Source organism: Ovis aries, chromosome 2 (assembly GCF_016772045.2).
Source record: "Ovis aries strain OAR_USU_Benz2616 breed Rambouillet chromosome 2, ARS-UI_Ramb_v3.0, whole genome shotgun sequence".
Classification (NCBI taxonomy): Eukaryota; Metazoa; Chordata; class Mammalia; order Artiodactyla; family Bovidae; genus Ovis; species Ovis aries.
Window position 1 is genome coordinate 51,398,048 of NC_056055.1, and position 22,252 is coordinate 51,420,299.

The following is a 22,252-nucleotide window of genomic DNA, read 5'->3' on the forward strand; positions in this document are numbered from 1 at the left end:
AAAGCTAGTAGAGATGGAGAAGTTGAAGACACAGAAAGTGGATAGAGAGAGCAAAACTCCTGAAAAGGCAGGGGCTTTAAATAGGAGAAAAAACTAATTCCCCCCCATATTTTTGGAGACGGGATGGATGACATTAAACTTGAATAAGTTTATTTCTTGTATTCTTTATTGGGTGCCAACAAGAGTGCCAACTAATTGGCCTGCCAACTAACTTTGTTATTTAATGTGTCAAATAGGTAGATTGTGGATGTTTTATTTTCTTGATATACAAAAATATAGGTTATAAAAGTAACCTTCTTCAAACAACTTTACTTTTAGCTCCTGTTTCCTAAAATGAAAAACTGGAGGATAACAGTAACCTGAAAGATGCTTTCTACTGAAAATACAAAACGGAATTTACAATTTCAGCTGTTACAAATTGGGATATAATAAAAAACACAACCAACAAATACATTCTTCAGTGAAAAATGGGGGTCATGAATTAAGACTAGCAAAAAGCCATTAAATACAGTTTTAACAGGTATGCACAGAAGCATGTACCACTCTTGCTCAGTGGCTTACAAATCTGTTCAGGTAGCAGAGTGCTAGGAAGACATGAAGTTAGCAAGGAGAAATAATTTTTCCATCTAAAAGATATTATTTGATGTGACATAAAATTTGCAACCATAAGCACATAATGGTTTAAGAGAAAGAAATAAAACCCAAAAAGATGGTACCATGGATGTGAAGGCAGAATGGAGAAGTTGTCAAACACTACAGATGAATCAAATACGACAAAGACTACAAAATCCATTAGATGTGGCAGCCAGGACGTTGTTGGCAACTGGTGTGAGCAGTTTCATTTGAGAGGCAGAGGCACCAGCCAGATTGTAAGGGGTTTATTACAAGTAGGAAGATGCTGAAGAACAAAATATAGATGACTTTTTCAAGAAACCACAGTGTGTATGGGAGAAAAGAAGGGGACAAGCAGAGCAAAATCTAAGTCCACTGATGCCTCCATCAGTGACAATTATCAGAGTGTGAGGCACGTGGCATAAGCATCTGTATACACTTTCCTTAAACCACACAAAAGATAATTATTGAGTGCCTAATACATGCCAGATATTGCTCTAAGATTAACTAATAGACAAGAGAAAAATCAAATAAATAACCTAACTTTACACCTAACGCAACTAGAAAAAGAAGAAATGAAGCACCCCAGGGTTAGTAGAAGGAAAGAAATCATAAAAATTAGGACAGAAATAAATGAAAAAGAAACAAAGGAGACTACACCAAAATCAACAAAACTGGTTCTTTGAGAAGATAAATAATATAGACAAACCATTAGCCAGACCCATCAAGGAAAAAAGGGAGAAGAATCAAACCAACAAAATTAGAAATGAAAATGGAGAAATCACAACAAACACAGAAATATAAAGGATCATAAGAGACTACTATCAGCAACTATATGACAATAAAATGGACAACTTGGAAGAAATGGACGAATTCTTAGAAAAGCATAACCTTCCAAAACTGAAATAGGAAGAAATAGAAAATCTTAACAGACCCATCACAAGCACGGAAATAAAAACTGTAATCAAAAATGTTCCAACAAACAAAAGCCCAGGACCAGATGGCTTCACAGGTGAATTCTACCAAAAATTTAGAGAAGAGCTAACACCTATCCTACTCAAACTCTTCCAGAGAATTGCAGAGGAAGGTAAAATCCCAGACTCATTCGGCCACCATCATCTTAATACCAAAACCAGACAAAGATGCCACACACACAAAAAGAAAACTACATGCCAATATCACTGATGAACATAGATGCAAAAATCCTTAACAAAATTCGAGCAAACAGAATCCAACAACATATTAAAAAGATCATACATCATGACCAAGTGGGCTTTATCCCAGGGATGCAAGGATTCTTCAATATTCGCAAATCAATCAATGTGATACACCACATTAACAAATAAAAGATAAAAACCACATGATTATCTCAATAGATGCAGAGAAAGCCTTTGACAAAATTCAACACCCATTTATGATCCAAACTCTCCAGAAAGCAGGCATAGAAGGAACATAATTCAACATAATAAAAGCCATAAATGATAAATCCACAGCAAACATCCTCAATGGTGAAAAACTGAAAGCATTTCCCTTAAAGTCAGGAACAAGACACGGGTGCTCACTCTCACTACTACTATTCAACACAGTTTTGGAAGTTTTAGCCACAGCAATCAGAGAAGAAAAAGAAATAAAACAAATCCAGATTGGAAAAGAAGAAGTAAAACTCTCACTGTTTGCAGATGACATGATCCTCTACATAGAAAACCCTAAAGACTCCACCAGAAAATTACTGGAGCTAATCAATGAATATAGTAAAGTTGCAGGATATAAAATGAATACACAGAAATCCCTTGCATTCCTATACACTAACAATGAGAAAACAGAAAAAGAATTAAAAAAAAATCCCATTCACTATTGCGACGAAAGAATAAAATACTTAGGAATAAATCTACCTAAAGAAACAAAAGACCTATATATAGAAAACTATAAAACACTGATGAAAGACATGAAAGAGGACACAAACAGATGGAGAAATATACCATGTTCACGGATTGGAAGAATCAATATAGTAAAAATGAGTATATTACCCAAAGCAATCTATAGACTCAATGCAATCCCTATCAAGTTACCAACAGTATTTTTCACAGAACTAGAACAAATAGTTTCACAATCTGTATGGAAATACAAAAACCCTTGAATAACCAAAGCAATCTTGAGAAAGAAGAATGGAACTGGAGGAATCAACCTGCCTGACTTCAGACTATACTACAAAGCTACAGTCATCAAGACAGTATGGTACTGGCACAAAGACAGAAATATAGATCAATAGAACAAAATAGAAAGCCCAGAGATAAATCCACACACCTATGAACATCCTCTCTTTGACAAAGGAGGCAAAAATATACAATGGAAAAAAGACAATCTCTTTAACAAATGGTGCTGGGAAAGCTGGTCAACCACTTGCAAAAGAATGAAACTAGAACACTTTCTAATACCACACACAAAAATAAACTCAAAATCTATTAAAGATCTAAATGTAAGACCAGAAACTATAAAACTGCTAGAGGAAAACGCAGGCAAAACACTCTCTGACATAAATCACAAGCAAGATCCTCTATGACCCACCTCCCAGAGTACTGGAAATAAAAACAAAAACAAACAAATGGGATCTAATTAAACTTAAAAGCTTCTGCACAATGAAGGAAACTACAAGTCAGGTGAAAATACAGCCTTCAGAGTGGGATAAAATAACAGCAAATGAAGCAACTGACAAAGAATTAATCTAAAAAATATATAAACAGCTCATGTAGCTCAATACTAGAAAAATAAATGATCCAATCAAAAAATGGGCCAAAGAACTAAACAGACATTTCTCCAAGGAAGACATATAGATGGCTAACAAACACATGAAAAAATGCTCAACATCACTCGTTATCAGAGAAATGCAAATCAAAACCACAATGAGGTACCATCTCACGCCAGTCAGAATGGCTGCTATCAAAAAGTCTACAAACAAAAATGCTGGAGAGGGTGTGGAGAAAAAGGACGCTCTTACACTTGTTGGTAGGAATCCAAACTAGCACAGCCACTATAGAGAAGAGTGTGGAGATTCCTTAAAAAATTGGAAATAGAACTGCCTTATGACCCAGCAATCCCACTGTCAGGCATACACACCGAGGAAATCAGAATTGAAAGAGACACATGTACCTCAATGTTCATCGCAGCACTGTTTATAATAGCCAGGACATGGAAACAACCTAGATGTCCATCAGCAGATGAATGGATAAGAAAGTTGTAATACATACACACAATGGATTATTACTCAGCTATTAAAAAGAACACATTTGAATCAGTTCTAATGAGGTGGATGAAACTGGAGCCTATTATACAGAGTGAAGTAAGTTAGAAAGAAAAACACTAATACAGTATATTAATACATATATGTGGAATTTAGAAAGATGGCAGTGATGACCCTATATGCGAGACAGCAAAAGAGACACAGATATAAAGAACAGAATTTTGGACTTTTGGGAGAAGACGAGGGGGGGATGATTTGAGAGAATAGCACTGAAACATGTATATTACCATATGTGAAACAGATTACCAGTCCAAGTTCGATGCATGAAACAGGGCACTCGAGGCTGGTGCACTGGGACAACCGAGAGGGATGGGATGGGAGGGAGGTGGGTTCGGGATGGGGGATACATGTACACCCATGCTGATTCATGTCAATGTATGGCAAAAACCAGCACAATATTGTAAAGTAATTAGCCTCCAATTAAAATAAATAATTTTTTTTAAAAGAGTAGCTAATGGAGCAGTGAGCAAGACAAAAATTGCTACTCGCATCTCCAGTGGTGAAAGACAGATAAAACCAAGAATACACATTCATGGAGAGTATCAGATAGTAATAAATGGTATACAGGCAATTAAAATATTATGTAAATGAGTCACTGGTGGTGACTTAGAGTATGGGGGAACGCTCACTGCGAAGGTCATTTCTCATAATAACCCCACCAAGTATGTGATGACTGGGGAAATAGCATTTTAGGCCTAAGGCATGGGAACAGGTAGTGCAAAGTCCTGAGGTGAGCATAAACTTGCTATATTTGAGTATCTGAAAAATATCTATAACTTGGAAGTGTGGTAGGTGAAGGAAAATTGGGAGAAAAGGAGGTTCTAGAGTTGAAAAGGGACCAGATCATAAATGAGGGTGAAAAGCGTTGGATTTAAGTGGCACGGGAAGCTAGTGTGAAGCTAATGGTAGGTACTCAACAACTAACTAGTGACTGTTAGCACAGACTATAATCAATGATAGCATAATCCATCCCCCAAATAATAAATGTTCTCTGGAAAACTTATCTATGTTTAAAAGTTTCTCTGTGTCTGTGTAGATACATGACAATCTATCTCTGAGCCAAGATTTCTAGATTCATTCATGGGAAGGAAAATACTCTCGCTTATATTTATTTCACTGAGTAAAGGTTCCATTGGTTCAAATCCTATGCAAAAGGATAAGGAAGTAATTATGAGGGGACTTGATGAGAACCAAACTAGCAAGTATATCCAGACATTGGAACTTGACTGGTATGGATACAAGCAGGGACTTCCTCATATGCAGGGGCACCTGTACCCCTTACAATACTTCTGGCTTCTCCCTGGGAGTACAGAACACAAAGAAAGTCACACTACAACACAACTCTTCAGTGGTTCATTCCTGTCACTTCCTCTCAGAGTAGAGGCCACAGTGCTCTGGATCCCCTTTTCCTATGTCACCCTTTAATATACTAAACTGGTTATTCATTATTATTTGCCTCCCTATTCCTAGAATGCAAGATGCTAAGGACAGAGATCTTCATCTAGTCCACTCTGCATCCCTATGCCAAGATTCTAGAGTAAGTGTTGGCAAACCATGGCTGGCAGGCCAAATCTGGCCCACTTCCTGTTGTGTATGGCCCAAGAATGATTTTAACATTTTAAAATAGTTCAGCACTTTTAAACCACTGGGAGTGGTTAAGACTCCGTGCTTCCACTGCAGGGGACACGGGTTTGATCCCTGGTTGGGGAAAGAAGATCCCCCATGCTGCATGGTGCAGCCAAAAATAATAATATATTTATTAAATGCATTAATAAATAAATAATACATTTTGATGGCCTCTCAGATTTGCATATATATATCCAAACTGATCAAACTGTACACTTTAAATATGTGATGGTTACTGAAATTTAATTATATTTCAGTGAAGTTGAAAGAAATAAAAAATTAGAAAGGGATAATATTAAATCCATTTTAGGAGAGAGGTCTGTAATAAAAAACACATTTTTAGAATAGAAAAAATAAACGGTTTAAAAATCTTTAAAAAAGAATATTTTGTAAGATGTGAAAATTATACACAATTCAAAATTCAATGTCTCTAAGTCAAGTTTTATTGGACCACAGCCAGGCTGCTTTTCATGCTATATGGATAGAACTATGACAGAGACCAGTGGCTGGCCTACAAAGCTAAAATATTTACTATCTGGCTCTTGACAAAAAAAAAAAAAGTCTCCCAATATCTCACCTAGAACACAGCACAGGCTCAATAAATACCTGGTGAATGAATAGATGTTACAGCCTCCAAAATTTTAGAAAGTGACAATGAATTATGCAGCCAATAAAACTATTTAAAGTAGACATGAATACTGAAACTCTGCTATTGATTGAGGATACACAGCAAAAGCTCAATGGAATTTCTCTGAGTTTACTTTATTGCTTAAGTTTGAGGAAATTGCAGAGTACCAATGCTGCTCTGTCTGTCTGCAGCACTCTTCCCCAAGACAAGCATGGTTAATTAAGCTCCTTTGCCTCCTTCAAGTCTTGGCTCAGATGTCATTTTCTTAGTAAGGCCCTCCTGACCGCCCTATTTAACACTGCTAGCTCCCTCCATTTTGTGTTCCCTATCCTGTTTCACTACTTTTTTTAAAAAAACTCCAAGGTACTCACTATATCTGACACCTGTACTGTTTACTTATTTGGTTTGCCTGTCCCCTAACTTGCAGGGATGTTGTCTGTTTTTTGTTCAGTGTCTTACCCCCGCTCCTGGAATAGGCCTAGATGTATAGTAGGAGTTCACTAAGTATTAATAAATTAATAATCAGATAATGCATGTGTAAGCATCCAATACATTTTAGTTATTTTTAATAGTCTGGATACTTTGGGAAATAATATTAAGTTTTTTGTGTCATTAAGGGAGAACTCATAAAATTATGCTTTTATATATTAAAAAGGCTGAAAAAATTAATACAGCTTCGTAAGCTCTCATACTTCACCTTGAGGGTGAGTGATGTACTCTGGCAGAACCAGGAAGGAATTAGTAATACAAAGAGAATAGGAATCAGTCATAGTACCAGGAACAGAGAAATCCTTCTAATCAAGATTTTAAAATCATGTTTAATGTTGACACATTTTATTTTGAAAGTAATCTCATTCAAAAAGCTTCATATTTAGTCCCACTGTTCATTTATGCCCCTGGATGAATGCAAACATCTGAATGTTCATTCATCTGAATAATATCACTAGTTAAAAACTTCTATTATTATAATAAAAATAGCAACAGTATTTATATCGTGCTATGGAAATTCAAACTTTTGCAATAATTAATTAGTAAATGACATGACAAATGCTATCTGCTGCTATCATGTACTAGGACTTAATAGGAATGAAATCAGCCTAGATCTTACCTAATTAGAGAACATTTCTGTATTAGAAAATACAGTACTGAAAACTCAATAACGATTTCCAGTAGACAAGTTTTCATACTATGACCTAACAAAAATCTTACAGCTCTTTAAAGTGTTAGAAATAGAAATCTGTTACTCAATACTTCTGCCTTGGAGCATGTCTTTATTTTTAATTAACGGTAAAGGTCCAATTTAAAGCAGAATGTGTCAACTGATTAGCTCTAAGTTCAAAGTTCCGTCATACATATCTATACTGCAGACAAAAAGTTAAATGCAAGGGAATGAATGTAGTTTTTTAGAACTTTTTTTAAAGTTAGAAGATTTACCTAAAGACTGACCCACTGGATAACCAAATTAACTATTTATGAAAGCAGTTTTGTTTTTGTTTTTTTGGTTACAGATATTTAAATAATCTGTATTTGTAGGGTGATATCTTGGAGATTACTTTACCATCAATATATAGAAGTAATAACCTGGTAGATAGCATTACCTATGAAAGGTCCATCCCATCTGCTATTCTTGCTAAAAGCTTTTCATGCACCAGTAAACTCAGTAAATATCAGAAGATAAAGCATAAGCCTACCACGCCACGGATTTACTCCTAATGTCTCCTCAAAGCGCAGCCCGATGCAACGATTACAAATGATTTTCTTCTAATGTCATTTTACATAACCCTTTTTTCTGCATGAGTAGTTAGTGTGGAATGAATGAATGAATGCCATTAAAACAGTTAATCATTATCTGGGACACTGGCCTTACTCCCTTCACTACCAGGAATCTCCATGACAAAGGCCAAGAGATCAAAACGCCAGAGCTACCTCAGTATCCTATTTCTAACAGTAATTTTTTATGCAAATGAACCTGCTGGGGATCTCCCTCTGTGACCTTGGGCTGCCCTTATCTAGACTGACTTTGATCCAATGAGGGCTTGTATCTAGTTGAAGCTCATTACTATATAGGATCTGCAATCAATTTCATTAATTAAAGGGAATTTTCTACTCCTGTGAATACAAAATAGACTTATTTTTATAATCATACATATGCTTAAAGATTAGACTATGTTTTTATTAATCTAATTTGTTATATGAATATAGATTAAAAAGCAAATACATTAAGTGCTTGAAGTTAAATATATTCATGACCAAATGTAACACTGAGTAAAGCACTGAGCTTAGCTTCAGTCCTCCTGAACATCTGTATACATACCTCTCAAATCAATTATGCTTTTCATGCTTGAGAACTACCTTATTCTTTCAAAAATATTTCCAATTAATTTATTCTTTTAATAAACTAACAGCTCAAGACTCCTTCCAATATTCATGTATTTTAAAATATCCAACTCAAGTAATCAAATAGGATTTGTCAAGAAAATGTTCCAGCAATCCGAAAGCTTGCCCACATAGTCAAAGTCCACTAGTTGAAGTGACCTAATGGCATGAATTTCACATTTGGACAGAACAAAAGTTGGAATTTAAAACATACTTCTGGGGAGGGAGGTGGGAGGGGGGTTCATGTTTGGGAACGCATGTAAGAATTAAAGATTTTAAAATTAAAAAAAAAAATTAAACATACTTCTCCCCCAATTTAAAGATAATATTTTTACCACCAACTCTAAAATCAGATATAGTATTCTAAGTATTTTATTTAGTTTTTGAAAAGTAGTCACGGAAAGAATGGATGCCTTCCCTTTCCTTTGGTGTTGTTCACAAAATAAATGCCAACAGAAAAGTAACTGGTATACATTCAAGGAAAATCACAGCTGGTGCCTAAAAGAATCAAAGAAAGACTTTAAAGTTGGGCAAATAGCTTTGCAGTGAACTGAACCAAAGCTGAGTCTGTGAAAAGGCAAAACTGCTTATCCTATAAAGGCTAGTATCTTGTTCTCTGTTTTCAGTGGTTCTCTGGAGTGGGCCCTCACACCTAGCAACCTGAACTCCAGGTCTACTCCACCCACGGTTTGAACAAAACCTTCTATATGCATACTGTTCTGACAAATATTCATAGTATTACTTCCCTGTGAGAGATTTGGGAAGAAAGTCTCTTCTCAAGCTAAAGGCTTTGAAATTATTTTAAAACAAAGCTTCCTTCATGAAGATTTTTAAGCTTTGTTTTTCCTCAGTGAAAAAAAAGAATTCAATTGTATTCCATCAGACATTGCCATTAATTTCCCTTATAACCTAAAAATTCCATTAAAAGCACCATATATAATGACATACCTGTATTTTCGATGTGTTAAAAAAACTATGTCATGTACCCAACAGATTCCCAATCCATTGAGTAATTCCTTAATTAGGCAGATTTTTGAAACATGTATTATGTACACAACAGACCGTAACGTCTCCTTTGGAGCATTTTCTAGTCTATCGGGTGATTACATCATTAAGCCACACATGCTACGTAGAAAAAATCCTTATGAAAATTCATGAAAAAATGTACAGCACATCATTAGCATGCAGCAGACGTGTATGCTTTTGATATTTTCTCTGTTAAAAAAACACTACATGAAGTAATTAGTCCAGGTCATGAAAACATGAGAAAGGTACCAGACACTGGTGAAAATGAAAATTGCAAAAAAAAAAAAAAAAATTGCATCTCTCATGGTTAAGCGGAGAGTAATAATAGAGCAATTTGCTTTATTGGAAGATGAATTCTAAAACAGTGTTCATTTGAACTGTAACAAATAAAGTGTGTTGCTTTATTCTGATTTGAAATTTGATTTGAAATTTCCTATGTACACATAACTTCCTCCCTATCCCTCTTTTGGATACTCTTAAGTTTTATAAGCCAGTGGGTTGAAGGCGGCAAATAACCAGTGTGGCAAGACCATTAAGTATTCAAGTCCTTGAAGTACTGTATGTTTGTATACTTATATCTTTATTTTATGTAGCCTACAGTGTAAGGGATTACATGACTGTATCTTTTTCAAGTCAAAACTACACTACAGTAATAAGGACAGGGGTAAACAGTTGGTATAACTCCCAAACAGATAATATATTCACAATGTTGAGTGTTAGGCAAAATCTAACAGACAATATATTTGAAGACTAAAATGAATGAAGCATAAGTTTTATAAGGAGCTATTAAATTTATTAATTTATGGTTTTTCCTTTTGTAAATGACATTCTAACCCTACCTGACCTCCCCCCAAAAAAACCAACAACAGAAAAGAAAACCTCAGTAAGCAGAGAACAATGAACATATGCAAGACAGTAAGGATCACAGTAATTTACCCTCTGAATGCTCCAAATCTTCATGGCTTAAAAAGCATCCCAATTTTCTCCAAAGGCAGTGGCATTTATTCACTGGGCCATAGCTAATTTTACATGGAATGCAAAAATGTTAGTTTAAGTTTAATTTACCACCCTATTTAAATATTTCCAATGTAGCTCTCAAACTGCAGAGCTATCCCTCCGTCTATTTTAATTTTAAAGTAAGTTAGCAAAGGCTTCTTTCTTAATCCCCAGAGACTACCTACATAGTGACACAAACGCACAAATTTATGACAGCAACATAAATGCTCTTCTGAAGTAATGTGCAACATTAAGTGAAAATCGTTTCCTGGAAAGATATTATAGGTATCTATATTTTATTTGCCATCTTAAACATATCTGGGTCTTTATGGCCTTATTTTAAAAATGTATTTCCTTTTTATATTTCCTGGTGCAAATGGACTGCATAAATAAGCAATGTGCTATGAGGCTTCAGACCAGCCGATAAAACCTTTCAATTTTCATGCCAGCTTCTTCTTTTGTAATTCAAATCCGCCTGGAAACTGGCAGCTCTGAAAACTGAAACAAGCACTGCCACAAATACCTTGTAATGCTATCGACCTTGTCTGCCCATGCAGTGAGAAAGGGGGATGCGTATGTGTCTGCAGCCATCCAGATAACACAACTCATTTTTTTGGGGGGGTGGGGGGTGGGGTGGGGTGGGGATAACAGAAGCCAGCCCCAGACTGTGCACCAAAAGCAGTCATTACCAGTCGTGCTGGAGAATAAGTCTCTTCAAAATACACAGTGCATTTAAAAACCATATATGAGGCTGAGCCACTGCTGTCATTACCAATTTTAATTTAGCTCCTTCAGTTTGCCAGGCAGATAAACTCTTTAGTGCTGTTTTTTAATCTATTTGCCACATTTTATGTTTAAGATTATAGTAATATGGACAGGAGAAGGAATCACTTTTAGCGGAAATAAAGAAATAGATCCGCTTATCAGTGCCCATCAGAAAGTTCATTAATCAGCTGGGCTTTGTGCCCTCTAAATTGAAAGGTTAAATAATCCTCTCAGGAATATTTCTCGGCCCCTCCGCCAATTGTCCGGAGAGGAGCTGCCATTCATAGCACGCGGGATCGGTGACAGGGTATCTTACCACTGTTTGGACCCCAAACAATGATGGACAAATGGCCTGGTTTACAAAGAACCTTTTAGTACACGGATGGAAAAGGACCACAAGCTTTGATGAAGGGTGGAGGGATGAGGAGGGCATGGAGACAGGATGTGGGGGGAAGGGAAAGAGAAGAACACATACATGTGTGAATCCATTGATATTTTATGTGAATGTTTACTGGGGTAGATCATAAAACACAGAAACCACATTAATATACATCTTCCAACCACATGCAGTGCTTAACATATTCAAATCTGCCTATATATTTTGCATATAATTGCATATAAACTATCCCACTGAAAAACTGTAGAATAATAGAACCACAGCTTTATTATATTTATTAGCTAATACACAGGGGATCCAAATAAGCCCCAAGATTCTCATTTTTGTCATAACTTCACATGACTTACAACACATACTTCTTCCCCTGCTGATAGCCCACCCATGCTTATCCTACTGAAATACTCTTAGCCACCAGCCACAAAGGTAGAGAATTCCACAGTAGTAAGTACCTCCTTAAAGCGGGAGAAGTAATGCTTTTACAATATGTTCCATCTTAGCTCCTGCTTGTCCTAAAATAAAGAATATGGAATAGGAATGCTCTTTGAAAGACTATCAATCACATCCATTGAGGAAGTGTTTTAATTTTTTGTTGTCCTTTCTGCTGGACCTATATGAGAATATGGGTGGGAGTCTTCAGAACAACTGACCAAGCTCTTATAACTCAATATTTCATTGTGAAATCAGGCTGGTTTCTGGCATCAGTCATATGAAGGCACAGGAAGCAGTTTTACCTGAAGGGCAAAAATTGATATGCTATTTTGCTTCATTTTTTATCTGATTAACATAAACTCTCTAGCTTTGGTAGAAAGTATTATAATTGCTTATGAGAGATAACTATATTCAGATGACACTGACATTACCACTTAAGAATTATATATTTATTAACAATGTGCTTTTTCAAAATGATACCATTTTATCTTTGTAATGGTACACATTCTATATCATCATTTTCACTAAGAGAGGGAGTAAATATGTTTGTGATCTACTTTTAAAAAGTCTTTATAATGATTTTTAGGCAAATCAAATTAAGAAAATAATCTGCTATATTTAATTCAAAGTTACCTATATTTCTAGAAAAGATGAGCATAACTAGAAAATGAAAACTGAGATAAATAATTTTAAGAAAACACACTGCTTATGGGGATTTCATTTCAACAGCTCTAAAGAGGAAACATTTTTAGGAGACAGACATGAAAAGGGTCATTAAGACTTTAAAATACATAATCTGAGTCCAGTGTTTTATTTCTACAGGAGTGAGTCATCTGTGGGATGGCTGTATTGGATATAGGCTGTTGAACATAGGCTGTGTGTTAGGTATTGTGCAAAGTACTTTACATTTATTATTTCACAGCATACTTACAACAACCCTAGAAGGCTTTATACCCATTTTTCAGATGAAGAAACTGAGGATCTCAAAAGGGAAATATTTTAACTAGGTTTGTACAGCTAAATACAGTTATAACATAAAGTTATAATTTAAACCAAAGTCTGATCCCAAAGCTGGCATTCTTTCCCCTATATTATGATTAAAACATTTCCTAGTAATTTCCTCAGAAATAAGCCTACCCTTTCACCCCAATTTTACAGTACATTTTTCTAAAGAGTTTAATATGTGAGAAGGAATACGGTATAAAGACAAATAAATGAAATGTGAGTGATTTAAGAATGAGGGAATTAAGATTTTATTGTATAAATATAGTTAAGGAACAATCCAAAATTTAGTTCCTTTAACTGAAAAGAAATGTGGGATAATCCACAAATACATGTAAAGGAACAATACTTATGTAAAACTGGTATTTATAGACATCAATATACTACAAAATTATAAAGGTGACCTTAAAATCTATTTAAGAGTTAATTCTGTATGAGTTTTGAAAAAGAGGAATTAAAATACTGGGATAGCTTTATTAACAATTGGTTTACACAATGAATCCTTTTTACAAAGCTAACATGGATTTCTGAACATTCTTAGTGAATAATTCTTGTTTTTCAAATGTGATCTAGTAGTCTATTGGTATACCAATTAAGGGGGAAATCTACTTTAATTCCAAAGATACTAAAAAAAAGTATTTTTGCTCAACTGTCCTCTAAACATGTAGCATTTTTCTTCATATAATAATTTAGATATTTCTAAAAAACCAGAGTTGTTGGTCTTAGAGGACCACTGCTGAACTCAAAATAGCTAGAAGAAAATATCTGCAAATATACAAAAATATAACTCTCATGACTTTCTGGTATGTGAGGATCAAATGGCAAATGAATTCCAAATCTAAAATCTGGGTTTATCAGCAATCCACTAACTTATAGTAATTCAAGAGATTTTGCTTTTAAAATATATATATATTTTTAGTTTTTTATTTTTTAAATTTTAAAATCTTTAATTCTTACATGCGTTCCCAAACATGAACCCCCCTCCCACCTCCCTCCCTGCTTTTAAAATATTAAACTTAATTCAACCTAAGTTTACAACTGTATCTTATATCATAACAGAAAACATAACACTAATTGAGAGAGATTATTCATGTCAGTAAGTCAAGGGGTTCTTTCAGGAGCCTTTTCCTGAAGATTAGTCAAATGACTGAACAAAACCTTTAAAGGTTATAGTTGATCATGATTTTGATTAATCGATTCCTAAACAGTTAAGACCTGTTAGGAATTACTGTAATCTACCATGTCATTCACATGCATGACTACTAAAAGGAATGCTTACTACAAATATCACTGGTCCAGTATACTTTTATTCTTGTATTGAAATGTCCAGAGAAGATCATGACAAACTCAATCACCTGGAATATATTTAAGGAATGTATGAACCACCCATTCAAAGCACATATGAATAATAATCACTCAAATATGCTAAAATTGTCCTACCTAATAATTCTATACTCTTAACATGTATTTAACATGACAAAGAATAAGCATTCAACATTTCAGATTTTTAAATTCTAATTTATTATTAAGCTAGGTATTATTGTGCAGTATTAAACTTCATGAATCTTGAAGTTTAATCAAGTTAATCTGGAAAATTCTCAGGCTCTCTGCTTACATTAACTTTTGTCATATTTGGAACAATATTTCAAAGTGTAGAGCTTCAAAGGAAAACACAATGTCGTCTTCTTTGGGATTATATGAATGATGTATGTTTTTTAAGGAGAAGAAAGAAAATATTTTAAAAATGTTATACATGCTAAAATTATAAATACTTAGAAATTGAGATTTAATTTCAATAAAATTTAAGTATCAAGAAGAAATTGCCTAACTATAATTCCTTTGTAAGTATAAAGGTGAACACACTAAGGAAAAGAAAAAAAGAGTAGCAAAAAGCCCAAATGTCATTTTCCATGTTTCTATAATCTGTAGGAGAAACATTTATTAACAGATAAGAAAATATAAACCGCAACAGGTATTTCTTTAAAATTCTAAAATGAAAGTAAAACTTGAAGCCCATATAGTAAATATATGTCTTCTATGTAATAGACTTTGCTCCTAGCCACTAAGGGGCATACAAACAGCACAGTGATGTTTTTTTGTCAGTTGAAGAAAGGAAGTTTATAATAGAGCTTAAGATTCAATTAGTTTATTATTAGCAACATGCACTACCTAAAAAAACCCAGAAATCACAATAATGGGTGATTAGGACATTAAAGATACTTAGAAAATGACAAAAACACAGCTGTTTCCTGGACAAAATATTCATAAAGAATCTTTTCTAAATTGTGTGAATGCTGCATACTTCTCATTTCTTCTGAAACATTTAAGTCTATATTAGAATTATTTTCATAAAGCACTTGATATTATTTAAATATATTAAAACAACTACTCAAAATATGCCATATTGATTCCTCATTTAAAACAAACTAATTTTTGCATTAAAATACTGGAAATCAAGTAAGTTGGGCATTCTCACTGAAGGAGATGACACCTCAATATTCCTTTGACAAAATAAAAATATGAAGGCTCTCTCATGTGCTTTAATAAATAGAAATAAACTATATTCAAATCTAAATAATTTATTCTACTCAAATTCAAAAATAAGTTTGTATATATACAATGTCTAGAGGTCTGATGAAACACTGTGAGAGTAAAAATAACATATGCATTTATAATTCACAACATTCACCTTTTTCCCCCTTCCTATTACAGAAGCTTTCGAAAATTGCTTTTTGATGATTTGGCAAATTGTATTTATTTTTAAATGAATCTCATTTATTGAGATTGATAATTCCAGGTTTCATTTGCTTTGAAATTGCATTTTCCAATTGCTTCCAATGATAAGTTCTAGCAAATGTGGTCCAACATGCTAGTGAAAAAAATCAGTTGACCTACTCTGTAAATGTCGTAATTATCTTTTATACTAAATTCAAAACATGGTTAGATTGAACTAAAAAATTATTAGCAAAATGGTGACACTAAATTCTTTAAGAACAAGGTGAGTGTTTAAGTAAATATTAAAGTACTCACATAAATTTTCCATTTGAAAAAATCTTTAAAAATTTTGGTCACTGTACAAATATATTTTCTATCTCTGCTATCAAAATGGAATATTAGAAAATAAGTCATCAATGGTTATTCAGAAAACTCTTTTTATTCAGACACCAAAGCTAACCTGAAACAGAAAGCAGCATGATTTATTTTCTAGTACTACAATGGAAAGATGGCCCTGAGGCACTACAAAACACCCATGTACCATCTGAGTCCTCAGAGCATAGTACATTCACATTTATGGTAGTGTTCTAGTATTATTAAGGGCATTTTGATAAAAACTAAAACTCTGAAAAATTTTACAGAGATGTAATATCTTAATAACAACACTTAACCATAGTGATTCAAGACACAGAGGAAAGAGCCCTACAATTTAAACAAGAGTATTCCCAGTTCTTAAGGAAGCTGGCAAAGTGAACTGAAAGACCAAAATAAGGGCCTCCAAAATGAATTTATAAAGTCTTAGTTTGTGATAATTTGTATGCCAGGCTTCAAAAAAAAGTATGAAGAAAAAGGTGACTTAAATAATTCTAAAATAGAGTGAGGCTTAGTTATCACTCTGTTTGGAAGTATCTGACATTTTAAAACACAGTATGTAACCAGTTCTACTTCCATAGACACACATACATGGAAGAAAAATCAAAGTCCTAGCACTTGATATCTGCTGTGTGGATGGGGTTCTTGTGGGTTTTACAGTTCTGTTTATGTAGCCAAGAAGCTCTCATTAGGAGATTTAGGATTCCCAATATATAGTCAATGAAGAGAGAGAAAGAGAAAAAGAGAGATTTCTGTCCATGAAAAGAAAAGGTTTTGGCTTGAGGCTGACTTTTTGAATCTCCTTTAACTCTTCATTTTTTTTCACATTTTAAGTTAATTAAAATATATTCCATTTTAATATTAGCCAGGTAGAAAACTGTCACCCACCCTAACTGATATAACAATTCCAGGATAAATGCCTTTGTATAGCTGTTGCCTCATAATGAAATTCCACTTTCTTGGTCCTTCCTTCTGGACTATAAAACACAGTCCTAAAGTTAAATTTGAATCTGTTGGCATTTAGGGTTGCCTATTCAATGTATGGCAGAGAATGTTTTAGAGAGTAACATTCAAACTCCTATTTCCATACTGTGAAAATCCAAAGAACACATTTCTAAATTGATGTTTTCAAGTAAGGAGAGAAAACTAAGTGGCAAGATGAAATGATATTGTTAGTGATGGTCCATAAGATACACTCTGGCATTCAATTAGTTCAGGTAAGACTACTATTAATTTCTAGTAAACGCAGGTCACAAGCCTTTCCTAGACTAGAAAGGAAGACATGGAAGCTATTCCTTTCTGTTCATGTCCCTGAGAGCAAGTATTTTGCTTTTGAATTCTAGGTATTTCAAACATTATATATAAAGAAACACTCAAAACCTAATTCTTTCAAAAAGGTCACATTTGCTTCCTGTTTAAACTTTTAGTTAAAATAAAAGGTAGTAGGTTGTAACCCATTTTAACAATGCACACAAAGAAATCCAAGCACAAAATTAAACATAAAAGATGTATTGTCCTTTTTGGCTCTTAATACATCTGCCCCTCAAACAGCAAACTCCTGGTTACTTTTTAAAGTAAGTAGATTTAAAACAAGACAAAAAAATGTCTAAAACATGTCAAATTATAGCCTCTACTAGTTAAAAATTCTGTTGGCTGTAAAACTCTGTTGGTGGCCATTTTGGCCTGGGATTTTTAATACAAATGAGACTAGAAATGACAGGGGATGGGGGAAGGGACTTTCCTTCTTGAATAGTTAAAGAGGGAAATTTTTAAAATCTAGAATGAGTTATCTACAAGATGAAAAAGAATATTCAAAGTTAGCCTTTACCAAAATCTGAAAATATTACAGAAATTAAAATACAAGAACAGTGCTATATTATTGAAGATTTAAAAAACTTTCTAAACATTTTTTTGAAGGAGGTAAATACATAAACTATTCAGAAAAATTATTTAACTGCTAAATAAAAATCATATATTATTCTTTTTCCCATCAGATCTACAAATTGATAATCTAAAGTCATTAAATATGATATAATTTTATAGCCACTAAAAAAATATATAAAGAAAAATGACATAGCCAAATATCTGTTATAATATGGATATATATATATATATATACACATAAATATATGTAGTGCCAGAGTTTTATTAGGATGCACCCTTTAGGATGATGGTCTTATTTCTTTTTTCTTTATTAATATAGTGAGTCTAGTCAAGTCTGGTTAAAAAGCTATTATTCAGATATAAGTTATAAAGGAGACTTTATTTGACCTCTCATGAAATTACTGAAAATAGTGAATACTTCTTTAATTTTATTATTTCAGAATGTATTTTAAGGAATTTCTGATTTGATTTCACAGGCTCATTTAAACCAGTCAACTCTACCATCTTTCCTGTGTGTTTGAGAAATAAAACTGTTTAACCTATAGATTTTTTTTTTAAAAGAAAGTGATTCCTGGATAGATCTTAAATTGTAGTAGTTAAACTTTAGATTGTGTAAATATCCTTCTATCCTCACTGACTGGCAGTCAGATAAATGCAATCAAAAACTTCTCAAATGTAAACATTTCTAAACTAGATATACAAATCCACTTCTTCCTTTAAAAAAGAAAGCATAGTTCATTCTGAATAAGAAATGGGCATGTTTTGGTTAGAAAAAGAAATTAATCAATGATTATGTGTAGAAATATCCAAATTCAAGAAGATTAGTTTAAATGGCTATATAATAGCAGTTCTAACCTGGGTTTCATTAGTTGGTCACTGCCCTGATTGACGCCACATTCATGTGTGAGGGCTACTATGAGTCAATAGATGGCAGTCCATCGCCTAGTAAAAGAGCTGAAGATGACTAAACTCATCATGTATCTTGCTTTTATTCAAGATTAAATATTGCTTAATTGCACACATTAGGATATTGCCTATATGCATAATTATTTTAGTTGGACTGATGTACACGATTATAAATATACTTGTTTTGCATTTATGCTTACACAGGAAACTAACACTTACTTATTAATTGAAACTTGATAATTTAGAATTGTGATAGTTATTTCAATATTATTTTGAAAAATTAATCATGATCCCAGATTTAAGACAAACTTTTCAAAATGATTTTGTTAAACCTACAGATAGAATATACTGTGATTTCTCCAAAGGCAAATTCATTTTGTTTTTACTTTTTTCTAACTATTCCTTTTACAATTTATGTTTTTCAAAAGCTACAATATTAAACAAACCTTAAAATATATGTTATACCAAACATTGATTTCTATCCTTCTATGACAGTTATATAAAAAAAAAATACAGGTGCAAATAATGAAAAGAATAGTTTTAAAATAGTTATTTCTTACACTTCAAGTTTTCATGATTGGAATTCTCTAACTTATAGGAAAACAGAAAATTAATGCAATGTCATATACATTAGGCTATTACTTAATAAAAATGCTGATGAAAACTTGCTATACAGTTCCAAAGAGTGAAAAGTATAACACATGACTTAATTCCAGTTAAGTTTAGGCTAAGAATTTCACCATAGTGTGTTAGGATAAAAAAAACTGCTACCTATACACAAACATAATGTGTTCATATGCATTATATCTGTAACATATATGTGTAATGTGTGTATATGTGTGTGTGCATCTGCTCACTCACATGTGTGTGTATTTATTTTTGAGTAGGGGATACCACTAAGGAATTTTAATGAAACCCAATTTGGGATTGAGGATAGTAGAGGAATTACGGCTTTCTACCAAGAATCTTTGAACAAAGTAAACAGTGACAACAGAATGTGAAAACAAACCACCTGATGTACTTCTGGGGCTTGTAACAGGCACACTGATAGTCTGAGTCGACTTATTGGTTTGTTTTTATTTCTTAAGAGGAGAGCAGAAAGAAGACATGCTTTGTAAAAACTATACCGTTTCTATTTTACTATGTCCTCCTACAAACAAAAAACATTTTTTTAGTAAGTTAAACTTTAAAGAACTGCTTTTAAATATACTGCATAACTGTGTAAGTACAAGAGTAATTTTTATTGTTTCTTGCTCAGCACAACATATTTAATACATTAAAAGAAATGACTAGTGGGTCTATGGTGAATTACTGAAATTATTTAAGCTAAATATTAAAAATAAACTGACTCGTAATATTGAGTTTTAGTCAATTTGATTCCACAGCAGACTATGTTTTCTGCTTCTACGTGGCCTAAAATCATAATAAAAGGAAACCAAAGAATTAAATAACTTGAATGGTATAAAGAAGATATTTATACATTTTGAATAAGTCAAGAAGGGCTTAAGGATATGACAGCTGAATTGTTCTCTGTGAAAGATATCCTAGTTTTTTCTAGCTTCACTAAAATATAATGTGTAAAGCTTTTGGTAAAGCCAGAAAAATTATAATGGAACATAGTGTGGATAGTATGCTTGTGGACTGTAGATAATACAACATTTTAAAGACACTGGATTGCTGGATTACTACTGTTCCTTTTTGCTCCTAGCATACTTTTCCCCTTTAATGAATGTCATCTAGGAAAACTGAGAAATACCATGATGTAATCATTAAATGATGTGAGTAATAAAAAACAATGAAAATCTTTCAAGAACTGGAAAATAAAGGACAGAGTAGTGGGCAGGGGAGAAGAGAAAAAGTATATTATTGCTTTCTCAGTACAAAAATGCTTCAGATGTTTATTATCTTCCAGTAGAAGATGCTTGTCTATATTTTATGGTCAACAGTTCAGAGAAGGGTAAATAGGCTAGGTCTTGGGGAAAATAAAAAAGGTGTTTCTACTCACCGTTAGGTGATACTGCCTCCAGATTTCTGGGCAAGCCTGGAAAATAAAAATATTGATCAGCTGCGAGCATGAAACAAGGTACTTTACAGCCTGTTGGTTTTGGCATAACCCAGCATCCACCGGTGTCGGTCACAGGAAAATAAGAAGCTTAACAGAAAGGGTCTGCATTTCAGCTTCAAAAACCTGGCTAGACAGTTTAATTGAATTTTACACTGGTTTAACACACTCCCTGCCATTGTCAGAAAGCCAGTAACAAAGTTTTCTCTCTCTTTTTTTCTTTTCAGGTTAGAAGTTTTGGGCACTAAGATGTGATTAAGAGCCATAACTCAGTTAAACTGATAAATGAACAGCAGTGTTCAAAAATCAATAAGACTCACCAAGTACACCTTTTAAAAGAACATTTTGAAGCCTGGTAGTATGATAGAAAACAATTTAATAGCAACTACTTTTAAGAAGACTTCACTGTAGTTATACATTTCTGATGTTTTACCTAATCACTTGCTATACTCTATGAAATACATAAAAAAGAACTAAAAAAGCAAAACAAAAGACAGCTTTAAGAATCTATACTCTATACCTTTCCCCATAAAAGTCAAGTCTTCTCCACTGATATATATATAAAGATATAACTTTAAAAACCCAATAAAACCACAATAATTTTGTAAAAGAGTGATTTACTGAAACCAGAATAGGTAACAACAAAACAAAACAAACAAAAGCAACAGCAACAAAAACCAGTTAGGAGATACTTCCTTACGGACACACATATAAATCTTTCCTTATGCTTAAATTATGACTCTGTTAAAGAGACACATCTTCTAACTAAGTTCTTCATGAATAGCTGATCAGTTTATTATTGTCTCAGAAAAAGAACTGTTGAAAACAAAAAATATTTTCAATAATAACTATAAGATAGCAATGATTTTAACAAATTAAACTACCAAGCTAAGTAAATGGCAATCCTTAAAGTGGATATGAATTTATAGCTTTTGTTTAAAAATGTATATATACACATATATATACACACACAAACATATACATATACATATGCACACATTAAAATTAAGAGTGAGTTATATCTTTTTTAAACCTTTATAATCTTTGAAACAATTCTTTACCTAATTTGTCATTCCTCTTTATTTTTCAGGGTAGTGATAAAGATAACAAAGATGATTCATACAATCTAAAATATTATGGGCATGGCAATAATTCAGA

General features: G+C 33.3%; 1 protein-coding gene across 3 annotated transcripts in view; it reads right to left on the minus strand.

Moving 5' to 3' along the window:
• ZCCHC7 (zinc finger CCHC-type containing 7) overlaps positions 1–22,252 on the minus strand; it is a 246,704-nt gene that overhangs the window by 12,534 nt on the left and 211,918 nt on the right. For all 3 annotated transcript variants that reach the window (XM_042243238.2, XM_012120976.5, XM_004004248.6), the window contains one exon: positions 21,038–21,073. In XM_042243238.2, coding sequence (XP_042099172.1) covers positions 21,038–21,073 — 36 coding nt within the window. The remainder of the gene's footprint in view (positions 1–21,037; positions 21,074–22,252) is intronic.